General features: G+C 45.5%; 2 protein-coding genes across 3 annotated transcripts in view; both read right to left on the bottom strand.

The window, feature by feature from the left end:
- Positions 1-4,150, bottom strand: part of tbc1d14 (TBC1 domain family, member 14) — a 15,354-nt gene extending 11,204 nt beyond the window's left edge. The window contains exons 1-2 of the mRNA XM_086056144.1: positions 3,423-4,150; positions 1,645-2,347 (exon numbers count right to left, since the gene is read on the bottom strand). Of these exons, the coding sequence (XP_085912270.1) occupies positions 1,645-2,347; positions 3,423-3,471 (752 nt within the window). The 5' untranslated portion in view covers positions 3,472-4,150. The remainder of the gene's footprint in view (positions 1-1,644; positions 2,348-3,422) is intronic.
- A 510-nt stretch (positions 4,151-4,660) lies between these two features.
- On the bottom strand, positions 4,661-15,164 carry kiaa0232 (KIAA0232 ortholog). 2 transcript variants are annotated; one of them, XM_086056135.1, is made up of 8 exons: positions 14,894-15,164; positions 12,598-13,177; positions 12,385-12,525; positions 11,580-11,649; positions 11,365-11,449; positions 7,878-11,271; positions 7,685-7,793; positions 4,661-7,560 (listed from the first exon to the last, which is right to left on the bottom strand). In XM_086056135.1, exons 2-8 carry the CDS (start codon positions 12,838-12,840, stop codon positions 7,544-7,546), a joined length of 4,059 nt encoding a protein of 1,352 aa, XP_085912261.1. In that variant the 5' UTR covers positions 12,841-13,177; positions 14,894-15,164; the 3' UTR covers positions 4,661-7,543. The 2 variants fall into 2 exon arrangements, with proteins under 2 accessions (XP_085912261.1, XP_085912258.1); XM_086056132.1 differs by having other exon boundaries at positions 4,661-7,793.
- Between the last annotated feature and the right edge of the window lie 5,013 nt (positions 15,165-20,177).

Genomic DNA, 20,177 nt, shown 5'->3' on the forward strand with positions numbered 1-20,177 from the left:
AACGCAAACAATCCAAAAAAACACCTCCAAACGTCGTGCTACCTGTCAATGTACAGAAGAAGCGCCGGGACTCTCATCCTGCTCTGACACAAGCCAAAAGGCTCAAATTAGTGTCCGCAAAAGTGGCAAAGTGAGGACGTCGGGGAATGCCTGAGTGCAGAGCCAGAGGGTCGCATGTCATCGTTTTTGCCCGGCGAGTGATACACTGACGGAACATTTCAGTCCTCGCTGCTCCGCCCTTTGCAGCGGCAGGGTGGAGAAGTCCGAAGGGCAGCGAGGGAATGCGCAATTTGACAACGTCAAGGATTGATAACGCCACTGTATGGGAGCGAGTGAGGATCGTGAACGGGAGTCACCACCGAGTGGCCCCCGCCCCGGCGAGGACAAAAGCAATATGGCAGGCTTCGCGAACACAGCAGTACGTGGAAAAGGATTGGCAGTGATTAAGCTGCTGCACCAAGATTCAAAAACATGAGCAGGGGGGCCTGGCTCAATCGGTTGCTTCGGTGCGCGTGAACTTTTCATCACGTTCCTTCGCTACACGCTTTGTTTGTGCGCGTTGCTGCTCTGTGTGTGTCAAGGTAGCAGTTGAAGCTCACTGTTAAACTAAACATCAAACAAAGGGAATTCTTTGTTGAGTATTTGAAACTACCATAAAACATAGCCTGCACTTAATGCTAACTCAATGTAGAACACAACAGACAGGCTAACAAATAGCATTGATAGTTTATACCTTTAAGCAGCAGATATTTGAAGACCAGAGGTTCATCAACATATGTAGACGGAACAATACTTGCAGGCATTCTTCTTCAGGTTGGATCACCCCTCAGTATGGACGCTGTAACTTCCCACATTCCCCCCAGATGCGCAAGTCTTTGAGATCGGTTGTTTTGTTTGTCTATGACGCTATGTGCCGAGGTGTTTTTTTCCAGACCGCACTCTGTGCCCCCCATGGGAGCATAGTATGGAAGTTGCCCCGCCACCGCAACTTTTTCTTATCCCATTGTTTTCTACTTTTTATCTAACAAATCGAGGTGCCATCCGGCGGCTCATCAGATTCTCGTTCCTGTCTCCCCGTTTTAGGTGTCACCGTATTTCTCTTGATTTTCTGGGGTGGTTGAAACTGTAAGATGAATTTTGTGGCTCTGTGCTTGTGACATGCGCAATGACAATAAGTTGAATTCAATTCCATTCTTTATCCTCTGCAAAAAATGATGAATATTATTGCCGTTTATTGACTCGCAGTAGTTGTGAAAGTCGTCTTTGCTTGCGTCTTCATGACTGCATTATACTGCCCCCGGTGGCTAAGGCACACCAGAAGGCGTCGCAATGAAATAATCATGATGCACAAACTGCACAAAATCCGATTTAATTCATCTATTTCTACATGTTTTGCCAAGTGAATATTATAGCGTGTTATTTTACCTGATACATATTTTGTTTCTTTTCTATTTAAGGTGTTTCAATAAGTTTAAGTGAGCTATAATACATTTAAAAGTGTTAAGTGTGTGGGAGGGGTAAATCTATAGAATGTTTTAATACGATCTCTCTATCACCTACTGCGGATGCATTTGGAACACATTTACCTCGATAAATGAGAATTTACTTTTGTCTCAATTTGCTAGTCCAGTAAAACAGACTTACCTGTTGAACAAGCTGGCGAGAGATCCCAGTTTCTTTTGCCTGCCATCCTCTTCCTGTCTCATGACTCCAGTGGGGCTCGCTTGCACCGGACCCCTGAAGTCCTTGGAGCATCCCGGCAACGAAACAAGCGCAACGTCGGAGAAGGGAGCGGTGCAGCTGTCGTCCGTCTCCAAGGTGACGATGGCGCTCGAGTCGGAGGTGACAGTGAAATGCAAGATGTCCTCGTTGGACGCAGAGAGCTCCGTGCTCATGCTGGACACGCTGCACACGGAGACGTCGTCGCTGCGGTTCAAAGTCCGGTGGCCCGCGGCGGCCGCGGGCAATCTGAGGCCCGGGCTGAAGAAACGAGTGGCGTCGAAGCTGCTGCGTGGGAAGCTGGACGACTTGGGCACGCCGTTGTTGTCGCAGGGGTCATTGTCTAACGTTAAAGTAGCCGGAGAGTCTCCTCCGGTCAGGTCTGGAGGGTTGAGCTCCAAAGTAGGGATACCAGAGTCCTGGGAAGTCAGACTGTGGCTGTCCAGGTCGAGACTGAGCTTCTGTGGGCTGCTGTGGAAAATGGAGGTTGAGTGGGGGCATGGTGTGGATTCACCTTGGAGCACCGTGCCCGGATCAGAGACGTGCTGCTTGGAGAGGTGGTGACGGCTGGAGACAGACGAGCCTCTTGCTACACTACCGTTCTCCACAATAACTTCTCCAGACACACCTGGGAAATAGGCATTTCCATTTAAATGTAGAATCATACAGTGTCAAATCTTATAAGACCAAAACATTTATGTATTCTAAATGTGATATTGTTTATGGTAATACAGATGAATTTATTGCTTGTTGTTTTTAAAAAAAAACAACATGGAAAGAGGACCTTGTAAAAAAAAAAAAATAGACGCATATTAGATCGTAATTGCAAAAATGAGGACAAGAAAAAAATCATTTTGATTATTTTTCAAAGTTGCTCAGCCCTACTTAACGCTAACACATAATGGAAAATAACATTGACAAGCTAACATCTCAGAATCGATATTTGCGGTGTTATAACACTTTAAGTAATGACATTTGAACACATAAGGCAGATAAACACATAGATAGACAATATCACAACACTCACTGGCATCTATACTTTATCCTCTGTGAAAAGTGACTTATATGATAGTGTTTTACGGAGTCAGAGTAGCTTCATTCATTTCAATGGGGGATGATGATTAAAGATACAGTACAAGTGTTTGGAGCTTGTATTACCTTGATTTGCAATTTTAACCTATTCAGTAAGCAAACTTGTAAATTTCCATACTCAAGTTAACTGAAATGTCATGTTATGTGCTTTTTAATAAAGAGAAATTACATTGCATTGTGTAAAAATAAAACCATACAACAGAATAAACTGTCTTTATAGTGTAGTTACTACTTGTACCGTAGTATTCGCGGGTTGGATATACATCAGGAAGTCAAGAGCTGGAGTTTGGTTATAAATTGTACACGAAAGCTATTCCTTGCGAGCGTGTTCAATCTGTTTGTCTCGTTCTTTCGTTGCCATTGAGTTAGTCTAACGTGTTGACCAGAGAGCATACTTCAGTGGCATACAGATTAAGAAGCTTTTCCTACTACATCACGTGCATTGCATTAATCTTAATCCATACAGTCTAGTGATGGTTATAACTCTACTGCCTTGACTACATTTAAAAAGAGCTGCAGTGTTGTGTGTGTAAACACTAAACAAAAGCCTCCCCAGGGGGATAAGTGTGTGAGTTTAGTTTGGTGTGACAACCGGCAAGCAGACAACGTACCACGGCGGCTCTCCGTCCTGCCCCGGTCACAGTGGGTCGGGTTCGCCATGGGGGCCGCTCGAAGCTACAGGTGGCCGGCCGCCGTCCGCGAGCTGGAGCGCTCCATGGTGATGGGACAACCACTATCACCTCCACGGCGTTTCCTCAACGTAGCTCGGCGTGAACAAACATGACCGCCGCGATGTCATTTAGTGACGTGGGAGAAAAGGGGAGAAAAAAAAAAAAAGCACTTGAAACGAGACCCGCTCGCACCTTAAATCCACTTGTCTTTTTGCGTTTCCTCACTGGAACCGAAGCAGGGTTGGACGCTCTCCAAGAGAGATTAACACGTCCGCGGTGTTCGTTGAGCAAGGCGAGCATGAGAAATGAACAAGTTGAGTCGCTTTAGTTCGCATCTTGTACCTGTCTGCCTACTTCCGCCGCCATTTTAAAACAAACTTGCCACGGAGAGTAATCGAGCCCTGAGTGTTGACGTTGGATGGAGTCACCTGTCCACGACCCAAGACATAATCAATCGACCTCCCAAATTACCATACTCCACTATTATTTTAGTTTTCTATTTGTTTTTTTAAATTAAGCCTCGTGCCTTATTCTACTTCACTACTGACCAAAAAGAGCCTTTGATAAGAAATAATTAACATCGGTTTTTGTTCTCTTCATATTCTCGTGTTAGGTGGTAAACGAACCTCAAGAATGGCATTCTTTCTCATAGCACCAAGCCCCGTTATGATCGTAATCTATCTTTCTACAGTCAGCAGAGGGAGCTTCCGCTTGTTCAATTAAAATGTAAATGTAATTCTTCTCCACGGTCAGCAGAGGGTATCTAACACTTCAAAATTGCGTCCTTCATTTTCAATTATCCTTTGTCCAAAAATTGGTAAAGAAGAAAACACAATTTTTCAAGTGTCAAGTCGTAAATTAAAGTCAGTTAATCCATTGGCCAACAACTGCCATGGTAGAGCTAACATGTACAATTTGACGTCAACAATTTATTACTGGTATGTTTATATAGTTGAAAATTACAAAAATCTGGCAAAAATACCCACCCGTGGCAAGCTTTATTACATTTGCATTCATACAGCGAAAATGGTTAAAAAAACTAGTGATGTGGTTGGACGAACTCAATCTTGTACTAATCCTCAATATCTGCCCTCTAGTGTCGTCATCCTTTCGGCTTTTCCCCTCCTGTACTATAAAAATGTCTAGGAAATGATAAGGCTCGAAGAAAGGAGGCAAAGTTGACATTCTGATGTTTGGTCGACCCTTTTTTATTAGATGTTAATGAAATCCACAATGAAACAAAAATCATTTACTCAGGGTGTACATGAAATCGGCACACACACGGCTAGTTTGAGGGAGATGGGGACAACCAAGAGGAAGGAATGAAATGACTGAAACGTTTTCAGTGCGGGGGGGATGTTCTTCATTTGAACCACGACTCTACGAGTTAGTCGGTGTTGTTCCAAATCAACAACATACCCCCTCACTGACTGCATTTTCTCATCACACACTTTGTTGCCGTTTCTTTTTCGTTCAAATGCAGCATAGGAAAAGGGAAGAACTTCATGGAGAATGGTGTGACGCGTTCCATTCAACGAAGCGCTTTATGAGTCAGACTGTTTTGGATGACAAACTCCCACAAACATGTTTGCCTTTCTTAAGGACAACACTCACTGACATGTTCTGTCGCCTCCCAACCTCAACAGCGACGCTCAACTCGAAACTTGCAAACAGTCTCGATTGGGCCAAAATACCTTCAAACTCATCAATCACCTCACTCTTAAAACATTTTGGTTCGTCCAAAAAGGTGGACTGATGTTTGCATGCTGCGTTTTCAGAGACTTCCTGTTTTTTTGTTTGTTTGGTTTAAACGCAGGCGTCCTTCTGTGAAAAACAAACATGCAAACTTTTACATGACTGACTTTTCTCCACATACTCTTGAAGGTTTACAAGCGCCAAGGCATTGCATAGAAACCTTGGGGGCTCTTGACAAGCCCTCCACATTGCTTATGCAGTCTACAATGGCTTTTTTTTTTATATCTCCCTCCTCTCCTTAAATTATATACACCTCTAAATAAAACCAGTCATCTCTGTGGCTTGCTTGGAAATAACGTCAATGTGTAGTCTACAATCAATGCTTCGTCAATGCACTGCCACAGCTGATTGTAGATCATGTTTACGAACGTATATGAAAAAATTCCTGAGTGTCTGATGAGTGTGAAAGACAGGTGGGCGAGACCCTGAAGTTGGATTAGGGTTCCAAATCAGAAAGCCATTTCAAAAAGCACGGCCTTCTACCTGCCACGCATATGAAACACGACATTGACGCATTCATTTCCAAGCAACGGCGCACTGATGGGAATTTTGTGCTCGAGAATCATGGTAAGGATCTAAAAAAAAAAAAAAATAAGCCTCGCCGACTTCCCTTCTACCAGAACAAAATCTAGGCTCAACTGGGAAAGACAGGTGGCCTTACTAAATGCAAAACAGGAAAAGCTTTTACCCTGCAGATTTTTTTTTTTTTCAGCAACACGCAAGTCGCAATATGGCTCAAAATACACTTGAACCTTTGAACCCAATTTGTTTCTGTTTTTTTTTTTCTAAATGTATTTGCTTTTTTTTTTGTTTTGATTTTGAAGAACGTATGCATGCGTACACATTCACCATTCAAGTTGAGTTACTCTTGTGACAAATTTGTCCACACGCATCGGAATACGACTCCATACTTCAACAAGATATATGGTGAATCAAATAAAATTTTAAAGAAAAACACACCATACACAAAAAAAAAACAAAAAAAATCCAACCGTACCTTGTAGGGTAATTATAGCATTTTTTTTTTTATGTTTAACCATGTTCATGTTTCGCTGAACTAAATGAGTTGTAACACAAACATGAACTCCAAGCAGAGTCGTTTTGCTTCAGGACGACGTACTGAAAGGAAATGCGTATACACAACTCAAAAGGTTACATCAAAGAAAACCACATTAAACAGTAATCAGGAAAAACATCTTTTCTCCATTTTACAATTTTGGAGAGGGGGGGGGGGGAAAAAGGATGGTGGATTCTGACTGTCTGGAATACAAAGGGAAAAAAATGCTATTCCATTTATCACCACAGCCACATTATGGAAAATATTTATAGCACCAGTGTTGTGTACAAAGAAGTAATAAAAGGTTTTGTAAAAAAAAAAAAAAAAAAAAAAAAAAACATTCAACTGCAAAAGAGTGCAGAAATTTGTACGTTTTTTTTACCTTCATTAATTTTTTTGTTTTCTCCTGCCAAATTATTTCAGGGAATTGCAGTTTAGTAGACTGCGATGTGATAGTGTGTTCCTGTTTCTTTTCTTTTTCCTTCACAAACCATAACTTACACTACAATTAGGGTTTCAAAAACTCAACTTTTTCCACACGCTGGGGCAATTCAACTTTAAAAAAAAAAAAAAAAAAAAAAAAAAAAAACTGCACACATTCTCTACTTTCATAATTGCATCCAAACAAACTAGAGAAAATTGAAGATCACAACTCAAAAATCCCAACATCTGGTCTTTCGCAACAGAAGATGAAGAATAGCGCACAGGATTTTAGTTGTTTAGCGCAGCAATTAGGTTTTTTCTTTTCTTTTAATTTTTTAATAGAAAAAAAAAACAAAAACAAAAACGGGAGTGAGACTGGCCGGACAAACGCACATTCACAACCATTCAGACGTCACCAACTATCCAAAAGCAGGATGGTGGAAGGAGCACAACTGAAGGAAAGTGGTGAAATCTTAAGAGCTGCAACAGCTGCAGCACATTCTAAAACGCTTTCAACGGATATCTGCACGTGGCATCACTCAAACACACAATTTTTTTGTCCATTATCGTATTTTAAACTCTTTTTTTTGTTTGTTTGTTGTTGATCTGATTGTTGATTACACAAGCATCGAGTTAGTAAATGAAAAACAAAAAAAACAAAGAGCAGTTATGCGCGTGTCGGGGGAGCGATGGAACGCGAGAAGTTAGCCTACGTTCGGTTTTGTGGCTCTTGAGATGAACCTGAATACAAGCTGGTAGCGGTCCAGTCGCCACAACTCGGCAATTTTCCCTCTTGCCAACACAAGTCCACTGCGAAATGAAGAAGTCAAATGTTGCTGCTGCCTAGAGGGAAGAGCAGGTACTTTTCAAAGGCTCGGGTCAAAACAGTTTCACCATACTGCCAACCCTCACGCTGGGTCACCGGCATGGCAAGGCGCCACTGTACAGTTTTCCCCATGAGACTTACCTGTACACTGAGATCCAGGGAACAAGGGCGGGCAGAGAGCGTTTTGCCACCAGCACTCATCGTCCTGGTTGCCACTCACTCGCTGTCCACTTCTATTTAACAGAGGGAACTAGACACAGAGAGGACAGAAGCGTTATGTAAGAGTGAATGTTTGTATGGCAGGTTTTGCGGCAGGTCGGAGACAACGACTCACCTCTGGCACGTCTCTGACAAAATCGTACGCAATCCCGTATTTGGGGATTTGACCGGCCGGCGCACACAAGTAGCTCGGTTTTTCCACCGGCGAGTCCTCTTTTTGCGACGGAGCAACCGCGGCGTTCGTCTGGCCGCCTGCAGTTGACCCGTCGCCCGCCGTTTGGCAGTCCAGACATCTTTCTTGCTCAGCAATGGGCAGAAGGACACTGGGGCCTTCCTGGGAATCCAGAGAGGTCTGGGCACTCTTCTCCATGCCAGACTTCTTTAATCTGGGCAGGAATTTCCCAGATTCCAGTTCAGACTTGCCATAATACGGGCCTTCGCATTCTGCGTCCTCCTCTAGTGGTTTGAGATCTGCCTGAGGATCGTCGAAGACATCCACCGGTGCCAGGACGGGGAAACTGGCCTCCTCTTTGTCAGTCTCGGCCTCCGAATCGCTCACTCCGCCAGGAGACAACTCCGAGGCCGATATTGGCCGGAAATGAGTCCTGGGGGAAATGCGAATGGCCCGGTACTGCGTTTGGTTGATGCCGTAAATTTGCGGGCAGAAGGTTTCGCCCTCCGAGTCGGAGCACAGAATGGATTTAGGCTTGAACCCCGGACTGAAGGAAGCCATGTCCTCGGGCTCAAAGGAACACTCCACGTGCAGAACTTGAGAGAAGGGATTGTTCAGGTCAAAGGATGCAAACGGGTATTCCAAACGCCGTTCCTCGCCACGCGAGCCGTCGTAAGATCCCAGCAAATCTTCGCGGAAGATGAAAGAAAATCCCTTGTTGAATCCGTCTCGGCCCCCGGCGATGGCGTGCTCGCTTTGGCCGAAGGACACGAGGGGCCTCCACAGGCGCCGGTGTCCCGGAGCAAAGCAGCTGCCCTTGTTGACCAAGACGTCTGCGCCAGTGATTGTGAGCATCTCCGAACCGGAAGCGGACAGGGCGGTGGACTGCAGCGAGCTGTGCTGAGATTCGTTTGGTGGCACGACAGCCCAACTCTTATCACAACTCAACGTCTTGAGCTCTCCGTACACGCCGCCGATGATGAAAGACGTACTGTCTTTATCTGATCTCAAGTCCCAGGGCTTGGACGGAGTCATGTAGTCCCCGGCGCCGTCTAACTTGGAGACTTTGTTTTTGGCTAAATCTTGCTCTTCGTTCTTGCCCTCCCAGAGGTGATACTCGGAGCGCTGCACCGCTTTTTTCTGAGGTGCCTCAAGCGGAACGCCCTTGGCCTGCACCTCCAGGCAGCCGCCGCAGTAACCGCCCGAGTCTTCGGGAAACGCCTTCTCGTTCATTTTCTCGCCACCTTGCCTTGACGCCGCCAACGTGGCCTCGCCGACTGCGGACCAAATGTCTTTGATTATTCCTGAGCTGTACTCGCCCCTTTGTTGGTCTGCGTTATCTGAGAAAACGCTCGCGCTGTACTGTTTACTCTCGTCCTCTTCCAGAGCTATTCCACAAAGGGACTCCAATTTCGATTTTTTGGTGTACGTCTGACAGGATGCCGTGCCTCCCGACGCCTCCTCACATTTGCGCCCGGAGTCCTCTTGCAAGAAGTCCAAGATTTCATCCTCTAGATATGTACCAGAAATAGGAGGGATGATACAATCAATTTCTTCAGCGCCAATCGGAGCCGCGGGGTCCTCTGCGGGAATAGTCCCGTGCTCGTTGTCAGAACGAGTCTCTTCCGAATGTGACCATGGACTGCACGTCCGCGTTGAAAGGTTGGAGCAGTGTTCAGTTTCATCAAAGGCACTGTTTTTGGTCCATATTAGCAAACGAGACTGTTTATTAGCATGCGGGTCGAGACAGCTACTAGGGTCGGCATTGCTTTCGTGAGCGCCAGGGAGCGAGTCGCGGGGAAAGGAAAGAGTGGGACTTTCGTACTGCAGCTCAAAGAGCGAGAAGCCCGACGAGTTCAAGCCCGACGGCTCGCCGGCGGTCTCGGGAACGGGCGGCTCCGCCGCGTTTCCAGATAGATTGCGCAGGGTGAAGGAAACGCTATCGAGGAGCGGGGAGAGGCGGACGGGCGAGTCGCCCAAGAAGCTTTCTCCATCGATATCGTCCGAAGTGGACGGCGAGAAACATCCCCAGACTTGAGCCATACTGTGGAGATCCTCCATCAGGAAGCCGTAAGACCCCGACGCTTCGTCCAAGTCCGCCCTTATTGCACTTTCCCCTTGCTGCTCCAGGCCGTCTAACACTAAACGAGATTCTCTTTGCTCTTTGCTTTTCTGTCGAATCATGCTGAGGATCCGACTCTCTTGTAACGAGTCTGAGGCACTAGTATCCAATATGGATTGATAAATATCAACTTCATAGAAGTCGGTGAATTCTGGCAGATGCTTGTCATCTAAATGTCCACTATCCTCTGGCTGAGGGCAGCTTGAGGTCCCAATGAGTTCCGCCGCCGCCGCCGCCTCCTCCCCCCCATCCCCCTCCTCCTCCTCCTCCCCCTCCTCCTCCTCCTCCTCCGCTTCGCCGGGGGCTTCCACAAAGTGGCCGTCGACAAACGAGCCCGCAGCAAGGTATGTTCTCTGGTAGTTCTCATTGGCAACGCAGATTCCCTGGATTCTGTCCGGCAGCAGAGCCATGTCAGCTGACAAAGCAAAGTCTTCAGGGGAGCCCACTTTGCTTCGATACTTTGTTTCCAGCTTGCTTTGCTTGCTGCTAAAAGGTACAAAATAGTCCGTGATGGGCTCGGTGTACCAAAGCGGCTCCTCCATGTATTCCTTTGCGCTTCTGTCCTCGAACCCCACCTCATTTGCTTGCGGCCAGACCGGATCTTTATAAATCTCTTTAAGCGACCTCCTATTCTTTTTGTAAAGCTGTGGTGGTTTGCCCGCCCCCCCTGTGTTTCGTTGTGCCTCTCTGTCGACAGACCTCAGCTGAAGCTTCAGCTGTCCGCTATTGCGCTGTCTCTTATTCTTCCCAACCTCTCTGGATTTGTGCCTTACCCTCACCGCCTTGCTTCTGAACGACTTGTCACCCTGGTTCCCGCTTGAGCTCGAGCCCCCCTCGCTAGAGCCAGAAGACCAGGATCGGGCCCGATATTTGCCCTCAGATCTGTGTCTCGCTTGTCTCTTGGAGTGGGCCGCGTTCTTCTCCTCGGCCGCCGCGCCGCCATGGTATCGGTTCTCCTTCTCCTTCTTGCCCCGGCGCTGCGGGCCTCTCTCGTTTGCCGCACCGGTGATGGTGCCGCACGCTTCAGGGTTCCGCTCCTTGGCAGCCTCGCATTCGCTGTTGCAATCTTTCGGGGAGGAAGTGTCTGTGCTGGTCTGCGGCGCGGCCGAGGAAGATGAACTCGAGTATGCGCAGGCCTTGGCTTTGTTCCACACGGTCATGATCTCTTGGAGACAAACAGGCTTCTCTGACAAAGGTGGGAAGGCTTCATAATACCTGCAGCAAGGACAAAAGAGGGGCAAAGTCAAAAACAACCATACCCGTTTCGTCGTGGAAACGCTCAAATACACAGTGCGTGACGTGACTCACATCTCCACCTGGTCCTTTGAAGAAGGGGACTCAACTTGTTCAGGAGAATGAGCGCCATCAGGCTTTTTTTGGATCTGTTTTTCCTCTGGAGGAGAACAACATATTCAAACAAACAAACAAACAAACAAACAAACAAACAAACAAACAAGGTTTTTGTTGTTTGTTGTTTTTTAACTTGTAAACAACCAAAGAAGTTGCAGCATCAAAACACAAACCTTTCTGTTTGTTTTGAATGTCCCTAAGTTTGGAGCAAAGCTCCTCAACCAGGCTTTCAATTCCAGAGTTCTGAAAATGCAAAAAAAAAAAAAAAAGACATCAGCAGCAGTTAGGAGCGTCGGCTTCATTGGTGTAATACGTAAAAAGACTCGCACCTTCATCCAAACTAAAGAAGTAAACACAGTGGGTCAAAGCAGATGACTTGCAAAAAACTGGGGCTTGACGGTGACTGCGCTATTTTTACTTGCATCGTAATACCTTAGTAACTTTTGAGAAAAACAAAAGTTGAACTCAATCAAACTGTTCTGACACATCTTAACATACCAAATTGCTTATCTCTTTCTTTAACCAGATATCCCTTATCATTGCCCTTTCAAAAAAAAATAGTTAAAAAAAATCAAGGTATAGTTTCCTCTCGCCGTGTTTGCTCTTACATCATTGCGCTAATGCTGGTCAGCTGACAGCCAAATGACTGCTGCAATCCCATGTAGCATGTGCCAGTTAAAAAATAGACAGCACAGTCCAGTCCACACAGTTGCCGGGGCCGAGACCCAACCCCCTAATGCACCCCCAGCACCACTTTAACCTCGTGTGGTGTCATTATGAAGGCAGCATAACCTGCTGTGGTTTTTCTTGTCACACATGAAGAAGCACTACTAACTAAACTTACTTCAAACCATTTGACATATTGCCATTAGTGACCCAGTTCCGTGGCAAAAAGTTCCATAAAAGTCCAAATATGTCCACACATTCAATCGCAAAACATTCTCAAAGTGCAAGATGCTCGGCCCGAGCGGCGCTTACTTCATCAGATGCAGAACGAAGACATTGCACCGCCGCTTGTTTCTTCATTTCCTCCAGAGTCAGGTCGGCCCCTCCCTTCTTCTTACTCTTGCCCCATTTCTTCCCAGTTCCCTTCTCCCAGCCCAAAAAGATGTCATTCTCCTGTCAAACAAATGTTGAATATTGAAGAGCTGACCAACATGTGCAACAAGGTCATATTGAAAAAAACATTACTTGAAGGTAGTCCTGCAGGTCATAGTCGTAGCTGTCGTGCAGGAGGAGGCTGAGGACGTAGCGGGTGTAAATCATGGCATCGATCCCGCACTTCTCCAGCTCCTGGCCCAGCCAGCTTTGCACTGGACCCAGCGACTGGAGCAGGGACATCTCGGAAGCCGGCAGCGGGGCCACGGGCGGGTAGGGGCAAGAGAGGTTCTTGGGAGGAGCAGGACCGTCTGAGTCGGTGCTCACGGGACGCATGAGACCTCAGGTGTTTGTTATTCTCGGGTGGACCGGCATGGCGATGAGCGGTGTGTCGGGGAGTCCGTGGAGGCGAGCGCAGACGGAGGGCGAGACGGAACCCGGAACCTCTGGAAGGTGGGCTAATCACTCCAGGAGGATGCACTGAAGGGGTTCTACGTGAGGAGGCATGTGGGATTACTTTTCCCCTTTTTGGTTGCTTTCAGCAAAAAAGGGTGCTTTTATTCGTCGGGCATGGCTTGTGCTGCTGATGGATCTCAGCCGCACAGCAAAACACAACAAGTGTTTTCGTCACACAGAGGCACCCATGTTGCGGCGATCACTTCACCAGCGCCACCTGAAACGCGGCGAGCAGACGTGTCAGCGGATCGGAACATTTCTTGGCTTGTTTTCAGCAAAGAACATATTACAAAACGCCTATTCAGAACAATACGCCCTGGAGGCAGACTGGCAAAAACAAGCAATGAGAATATTGAGTTGGATAGAAACTGCAAGATCATCTAACCATTTAAACGGATTATGGAAGCCAACACATGGTAACTGGAGCTCAAAGTAGTTAAAGAACCAACAGGCAGCAATGACAGTGCTCCAGTCCAAAAGATGAGCTTGTGACGCCTCCTTTGAAGGCAAGTGGCAGGAAAACACTTCCTGTCAAGAACATGTGTTTTGGAGGCTTACATCAGGTACATAAAAAAGAAAATGGACGTTGCGCTATTGTGATTAGCCGATGTGGTTGTCAATCAAGGAAGGCCCGTTATGAGACATCAAAAGGGCAAAGCTAAGAAGCTTAACTGTGTACAGCAGCCCTGACGCTGTTGTATCAAGTCCAGATCAAACTTACCTTAACTGGCTGGCCTAATCAATAATTGTGTGAATGTTGAGGGGTGCTACATATTTCCACATGCCAAAATCTCCCACTTTTCCCAGAATTCAACTTGATGAGGTGGTCAGAAAAAGTTGACAATTTTTCCCCACTCTAACCTCAAACTATTCTGCTCATTTGTAACCCGTCAACTATTATCAAACTTACAAATTAATGCGATATTTTATGCATTTCCCTCCACATTTCTTGACCAATTCAAACCATTCCAACTTCAAACTATTCACCTCATTCAGGTAACGTTTTTTTCCTCCCATTTTCACACTCAATTCCCGAGATTAAGAGATATTCGATGTACGTATCTCCTTCCACCATTACCATTTCAACAATTCAATTAACATAGCATTTGCGTGTAATTTATTAATTCTCCAGCAGCTAAACATTATTTGAACTATGTCTATAACGCAATGGAACACTCGTCCTACAACATTTTTTTTTTGGGGGGGGGGGGGGTTGGGCTGTGACTAATATTTGAATAATTTTAAATGTATTTAACTCGCGGTATAACAGCTGACAGCCACAGTCAGCTGAACAGAGTATGTGTTCTTATGTGTGCAGTTTCGCCCAATTATTGCACAAAACGACATCTTCAAATGTGTCCGCAGTTGCTTGCAGTCAAACAAGGTTAGCTGGACCACCGACCTTTAATGTTAGCTCGGCAGCTAATCACGTTGCACATCAAGCTAGCTTCGCCTAGTTCAATCGGGCAAGTCGGATCGACAACACTAACGTCACTCCCGACAACTATGCGGCTACTTTCGCGAGTGCAGACGCGACATTTTTGCTTTCACTTTGCCGTCTGTCCGGCCAATGACTTGTTTGGTGCGCGGTGACATTCGAGCTCCCGAGCGCAACCGTCGGGCTAGCAAGCGGCGACCTGCTGACGTTAGGCCAAGTCGTTTACTTGGAAGTGGGCACCATGGCATCCGAAATGTTGGGAGAGGTTAAAAGAGAGCGATCCGATCGGAAGGCCAGCTTCCAAGTGGGGTCGTTGTTGCGGGGAGGAGGAGAAGGAGGAGCTGCTACCGCTGCCGCTCGTGGAAGGCTAACCGTTGAGGACTTGACAGTTGCTCTCTTCAAAAATGTGCGCCATGTCGTCACACAGTTAAAAGCGAGCAACGCGCGCACAATAAAAGCCACGGTAACACACGGACGAGAAACCGGTCAACGTACCTGCGAGCGGGCTGAAGAGGAGAGCAACACCGAAAGGGGAGCGGCTACTTGTCGCTTGCTGCCGTTCCGAGCTCGGGCTCTGGAATTCGCTGCGGTAGCATAGCGTATCATGGACGCCGACAGAAATGGCGCTGTTTTCACGTCCAGTGCCACTTGAGAGGCGACGGGGAAAATAGCGACATTCGGGCTCAAGCCAGCGGAAGCGCGGCCCGTTGAGTGCCAGCTAGCGCCAGAGCCAGAATGGCCGACACCGAGAGCCGGTTTCAGTCAGAGGACGGCGCTGCATGCGCCACCTCTTGAGCCGGTAACTAGGCAACGGGGCAAACCTCCGCCGTCCTGTTACCAGATACGGGCTCCTTCCGCCAGGGTATTGCATCAGAAACACAAGTAGTACGCTAAACGCCGGTTATTTAACAACATCATCAATAATAATAATAATAATAATAATATTAATAGTTTCTATTTGGTCTACTACAAATGACAAATTGTTCCCAGTCGCCTCAAAGGGACGGTGGGGTCGGGATGGCCATGTTTTCAATAACAAGTTCATTTTATATCTTTTTTGATCAGGAAAATGAAAAGAGTTGTCATTTTCTTTTTTACCAATAAATTTGGGAGAAATGAGGAAATAAGTGACTCCATGAATAACGCCTCTTGTCAATGAGGAGACCGTTCTATCCTACTGTCGGAGTCACTGGAGGAACTGATTGGAAACTCTCCATTGGAAATCATTGTACTTTCATTGCTTGGTTAGAACGTCCAAAAACGGTGAACAATTGGCACCAAAATTTATGTGGACATTCTTACTAATGACCACTTCAACATATCAAAAGGATGAACCTCTCCGTGGCTGATTTATGAGAATGAGGAAATGTGGACGTGAGCATGAACTACATTCGGGGTTCGTGTGCGCATTCATGCTCTTGTCGTCCGTGTAAGTGGAGAAGCGATCGCCACGGTATTTTTGATTTTGTGGAGGTGATCACGATGAGATCACGTTTTATATCAATAAATCCAAACTATTGTGCAGAACACTTTTATACTTTCACAGGTTGAAGTGGACAAGAGTAGTAATGTGCATTTGCATTTTGGTGGCGATCGGTCGCCGTTTTAGACAACAGAACTGACAAAAGCGAGCAATATTACCACGCTTGGCTCCCTCCCGTGACGTAGGCCGCTGAGACCAAAAACGTAACATAAGCCACGCCCCAAAAGGGGGCGGGGAAATTTATTGTAAACCTAATCACAAAAAAGCCCTTAAATCACTACAGAGTCTTTTGAGGTGGGCATTTTAGTACTGATGTCATTTTTACATGCAAACCTATTATATAAGTGCCAATGTTAAGCTCATCCAAGTGTCTCTTTAACTGGACAAATAAAACTTAAAGAAATAAATTTCCATCACCACAGCAGTGGTTCTCACTCAAACCTTTATGTAGGGAAAATAAATGACATTGCCTCACTCAAAATCGCCAATTAGGCATAACTACCATATCGGCCCCGATGTGCCATAGGAATTATTTATTTTTTCAACGTTTATACCCAAATATTGTATTCATCACCAGTTATACAGAGGAACTTAATCTAATTGAGTTGAATTAAATCAAATACAAATCCATTGTCAGAGGCTAGAAGAGAATTTCTAATTTATGTGATACGTGAGTGGTTATACTTCTTTTTAAACACAATGAAATTTATGGGGAAATTATTTTTGTTCGAGAACCAGCTCCCTACAGCTTTACTTAAAAATGTCTCTTATTTTTATCCTTATTTCTGACCTCATCATTTTTGATACAACAGCTGTTGCACAATTGTCGCTATTTTAAGCACTCTTGTATTGTAACTTGGAAAAAGCCATCTGGCAGTTCATTTTTTTTGGACGGGGGGGCGGGGGGGGGGGGGGGGGGGGCATTGACCACCTGGCCTGTGGAGTGGCACACTTCATGTGACCTTTTTGGGACACAATGAGTCAAGGCCACGTGAGTGGCATGTTTCAATTGTTGTAGCTGTAAAAAAATGATCACCAAGGCATGGTCTCTTGTGGCTAGTTACCAGGGTAACCAGAGTACAAATTGACTCATATGTCTGATTTGGATCTGCATCCGAAGCCCTGCAGCCAAAGGTCAAACAACCTATTGATCAGGAGCAGCACACACAGATGCGTGTGATGATGAGGACACGTGGACTTTGTCAATCAATATCCGCAAAACAAAATGACTCAAGTCCAATGGACCACAATGGCATTGTTATTGTTGTTGTTGTTTTTTTTTTTTAAATCTATGAAGCAGCACAGCACTTCACTTTCAAAACATGTGTTTGTTAAAACGGCCCATTTGGAGCAGATTGCACAGTGCAAGGGTGCCCAGTAATCCTCTCGGAGGAGTTTTTGAGACAGTGACCGGCAGGTGGTGTTTCCTGGCCGGGAAAGCAAAACCTAAACATTTCGTGGTTGAAAAATGTCCAGTAAAAAAAAAAAAAAAAAATGTGTGATTTTGTTTTAACATTTTCAATTAAGAAAAGGTGACACATTTTCAGTATTCTTTTGGTGTGACATTCTCCACCTTTGTTCCATGTTTATTTCTAATTAAAAAACAAATCTTTTTATCGCTTTACCAACTGATGCGGCCACATTTTGAATTTATTATTTGTGCACTGGGCAGCAAATGGCTGGACTTTGGACTAAATTACTCCAGGAGCCACCGCAATAGAACATATAATGACTCAGCATTAAAAAGTCATTTTACCACCCAATGTCGTCAGTTTTTTTTTTGGTTTTTTTTAACAAAGAAGCCAATAATCATCGCTGCTTAGCATCGAGCATCCACTCAGGCATGCACAGAATTGTTTGCCACTTCCCCGTTTTGAGATGTTAATCCTGATAAAGGCTTAAATTGTCTTATTTCGCAGATCCCCCAAGGCTGACTTTTTCGCAGGGCATCTGATAAAGAAGTCGGGAGTGTCGTCATGTGATTCCCGTGAATAAAGTAGGCCACTCATTTCACTGCCTTTAATTACATCACAGTCAGTCAAAGCAGGGGGGGAGATTACGTCACGTGGCGCACAGAGGTCGCGTTATCAGGACATTCCAGGCGTGCGTGTTCTCTCGATGCAAAAACGTTGCCATAGCCAGCAAAGCAAAATCGCCACGATCAAGTCATGCCCGCGGCGTTGCCGTGAAAAGTCAAATTAGAGCCTTTTTGAACAGTTCCGCAACTAATTGCACGGCAAGGCGGCCTGCTGTATGCGGGTCAAAGGTGAGCGGCTTGCGCGCTATGAGAGGGGCTTTTGTGTCGGTGCTCCAACCTCAAGAACAGTCTGGACTTGACCTGAGCCAGACTTCAGGTGCTAACCTGTTACATTGTTGTGATGTGCAGTCTTTCTGTTATTCAAGAAGTCACGCAGGAACAGTAATGCTGCAAGCTGATGTCTTTTTATTTTTCTAACCGCATTGCCGTCTGGCTAGCACACACACTGAATTGTTTGTGTTGCAACCTAACACAGTCAGAAAAGCAAATTTTCCCTAATTGGGGGGGTTCCCATGACACTTAAAGTTTTCAGTTGGCGTTGTTATTGGAGCTCACTTCACGATAAGCAGGAGTTTCTCTCATAAAGTATTCTTCAAAAAAGAGGCTTCAAGCTGTTTATTGCCACTCCCAGCAGAACTTTTCTGTCAAACTAAACATAAAACAAAAAGAATTACACCTTGTGTATTGAAAACAACCACATAGCTTAACCTTTCAGTCCGCTAGCTGAATGCTAACGCTAATTAGAATCCATGCCTCGATGCCTTTAAGCAACAGATTCAACACAAACTGTGCACCAATCTGTCAACAGACAATATAACTATACTCACAGTCATATATTATTCATCCTCTGCATAGAACGACCAATTTTAGAGGAGTTGAGACATCTATCTCTGTCTCTTACGCTGCCCCCAGGTGGCCAAGTCCGGCACATCCAGATGGAGCAGCATTCAACTGATGCAGTGTGACAAAAACTGTTTCTTTTCATTCTATTTAATTATGTCATTACTGTACCACTTTATGGAGTGCCTTTTTTTCCCTCCTTCAAATACACATCACAACAATTGTTTTTGGGAGGTAATGACATTTCCAATCCTTTCAGTGGAGGAAAAATTGCATAACTTGACTTGAGTGGCTTGATTTTTGCCACACCTGAGACTTAATTATGACTAACAAATAGAGTATATGACTTAATCGGACTCTGCTATATTATCAGAACGACGCGGTATCCTGTTTGACAGAATGCCTCCGTAATGGCAGCTTGGTAGGAATGTGCGGTATGGCAGGAGGCACCGTAACTAGGCATGCAGTCAGCTGGCCACTCCGAGCAAACAGGTTGAAGGCGAGAGACGCTGGCACACCCGGCTACCCGATTGCCTTTGCTTTACAAATGACAGGACAAAGTGTCACGTTACTCACCAAACAACTGCTTGACAAATCTCAAAAAAAGGCTTTGCGATGATTTTTGACCTCCTTTAAACATTGAAATGCTCATACAGGGATACAAAGAGATCGGAAGAGTTACAGAAAGGCATAGTCCTCTGCCGTGGTCACCTTAATCCCCCTTAAACCCGTATGATGCACACACACACAGGTGGAGAGAAGGGTCAGGTTGGCGACTTCACAAGCCGATTAATGAAAGTGTTTGGTGATGGATGTCATTTGGTGCAAACTGTGTATTTGCCACTAGAGGGCAGCGCAGGCATCCCAAAGTAGTGTTTGACAACCTTTATTGCGACAAGGTCCATATTTCCAAAATCTCACGGCACGCAACCAAAGCCAAAAATATCAAAAATATTATATGGTGAAATTGTCTTGTCTGATTTTACACCCAAATTTGAGAGCAAAAAGTTTTGTTAACAACCCTATCAAATTTGAATGATTAAAAAAAAAAAAAATCAGGTAAATGAAATGAGGCTTTAAAATGGTGAAAAGTCAGACTTTAATAATGAAAAAATCCCTCCTTTTCACTCTACCACCTTTCTCTATGCGACGTGCGTGCACTCACGGCCGACAACGGGGCTCTCTGCGGCCACACCAGCCGACTTTCTGACTGTAAAACGACGTATTTTTGATGCGTGGGCATAGCTAGCTAGCAAACCGCAACGGATGACCAGGATGTGAATGGATGTGCTCAAGTACAGTCTTTGTATGTTTTCAGCAATTATCTTCAAACATGTCGAAGGGAATCTCTGACTTCACTTCCTGTACTTTAGTGATCGGAATAAACGAGGTCATGGTTTTGAGCTGTGACTTGCTGT

This window comes from Filicampus tigris, chromosome 2 (genome assembly GCF_054856515.1).
Source record: "Filicampus tigris isolate MCC_2025a chromosome 2, RoL_Ftig_1.0, whole genome shotgun sequence".
Classification (NCBI taxonomy): Eukaryota; Metazoa; Chordata; class Actinopteri; order Syngnathiformes; family Syngnathidae; genus Filicampus; species Filicampus tigris.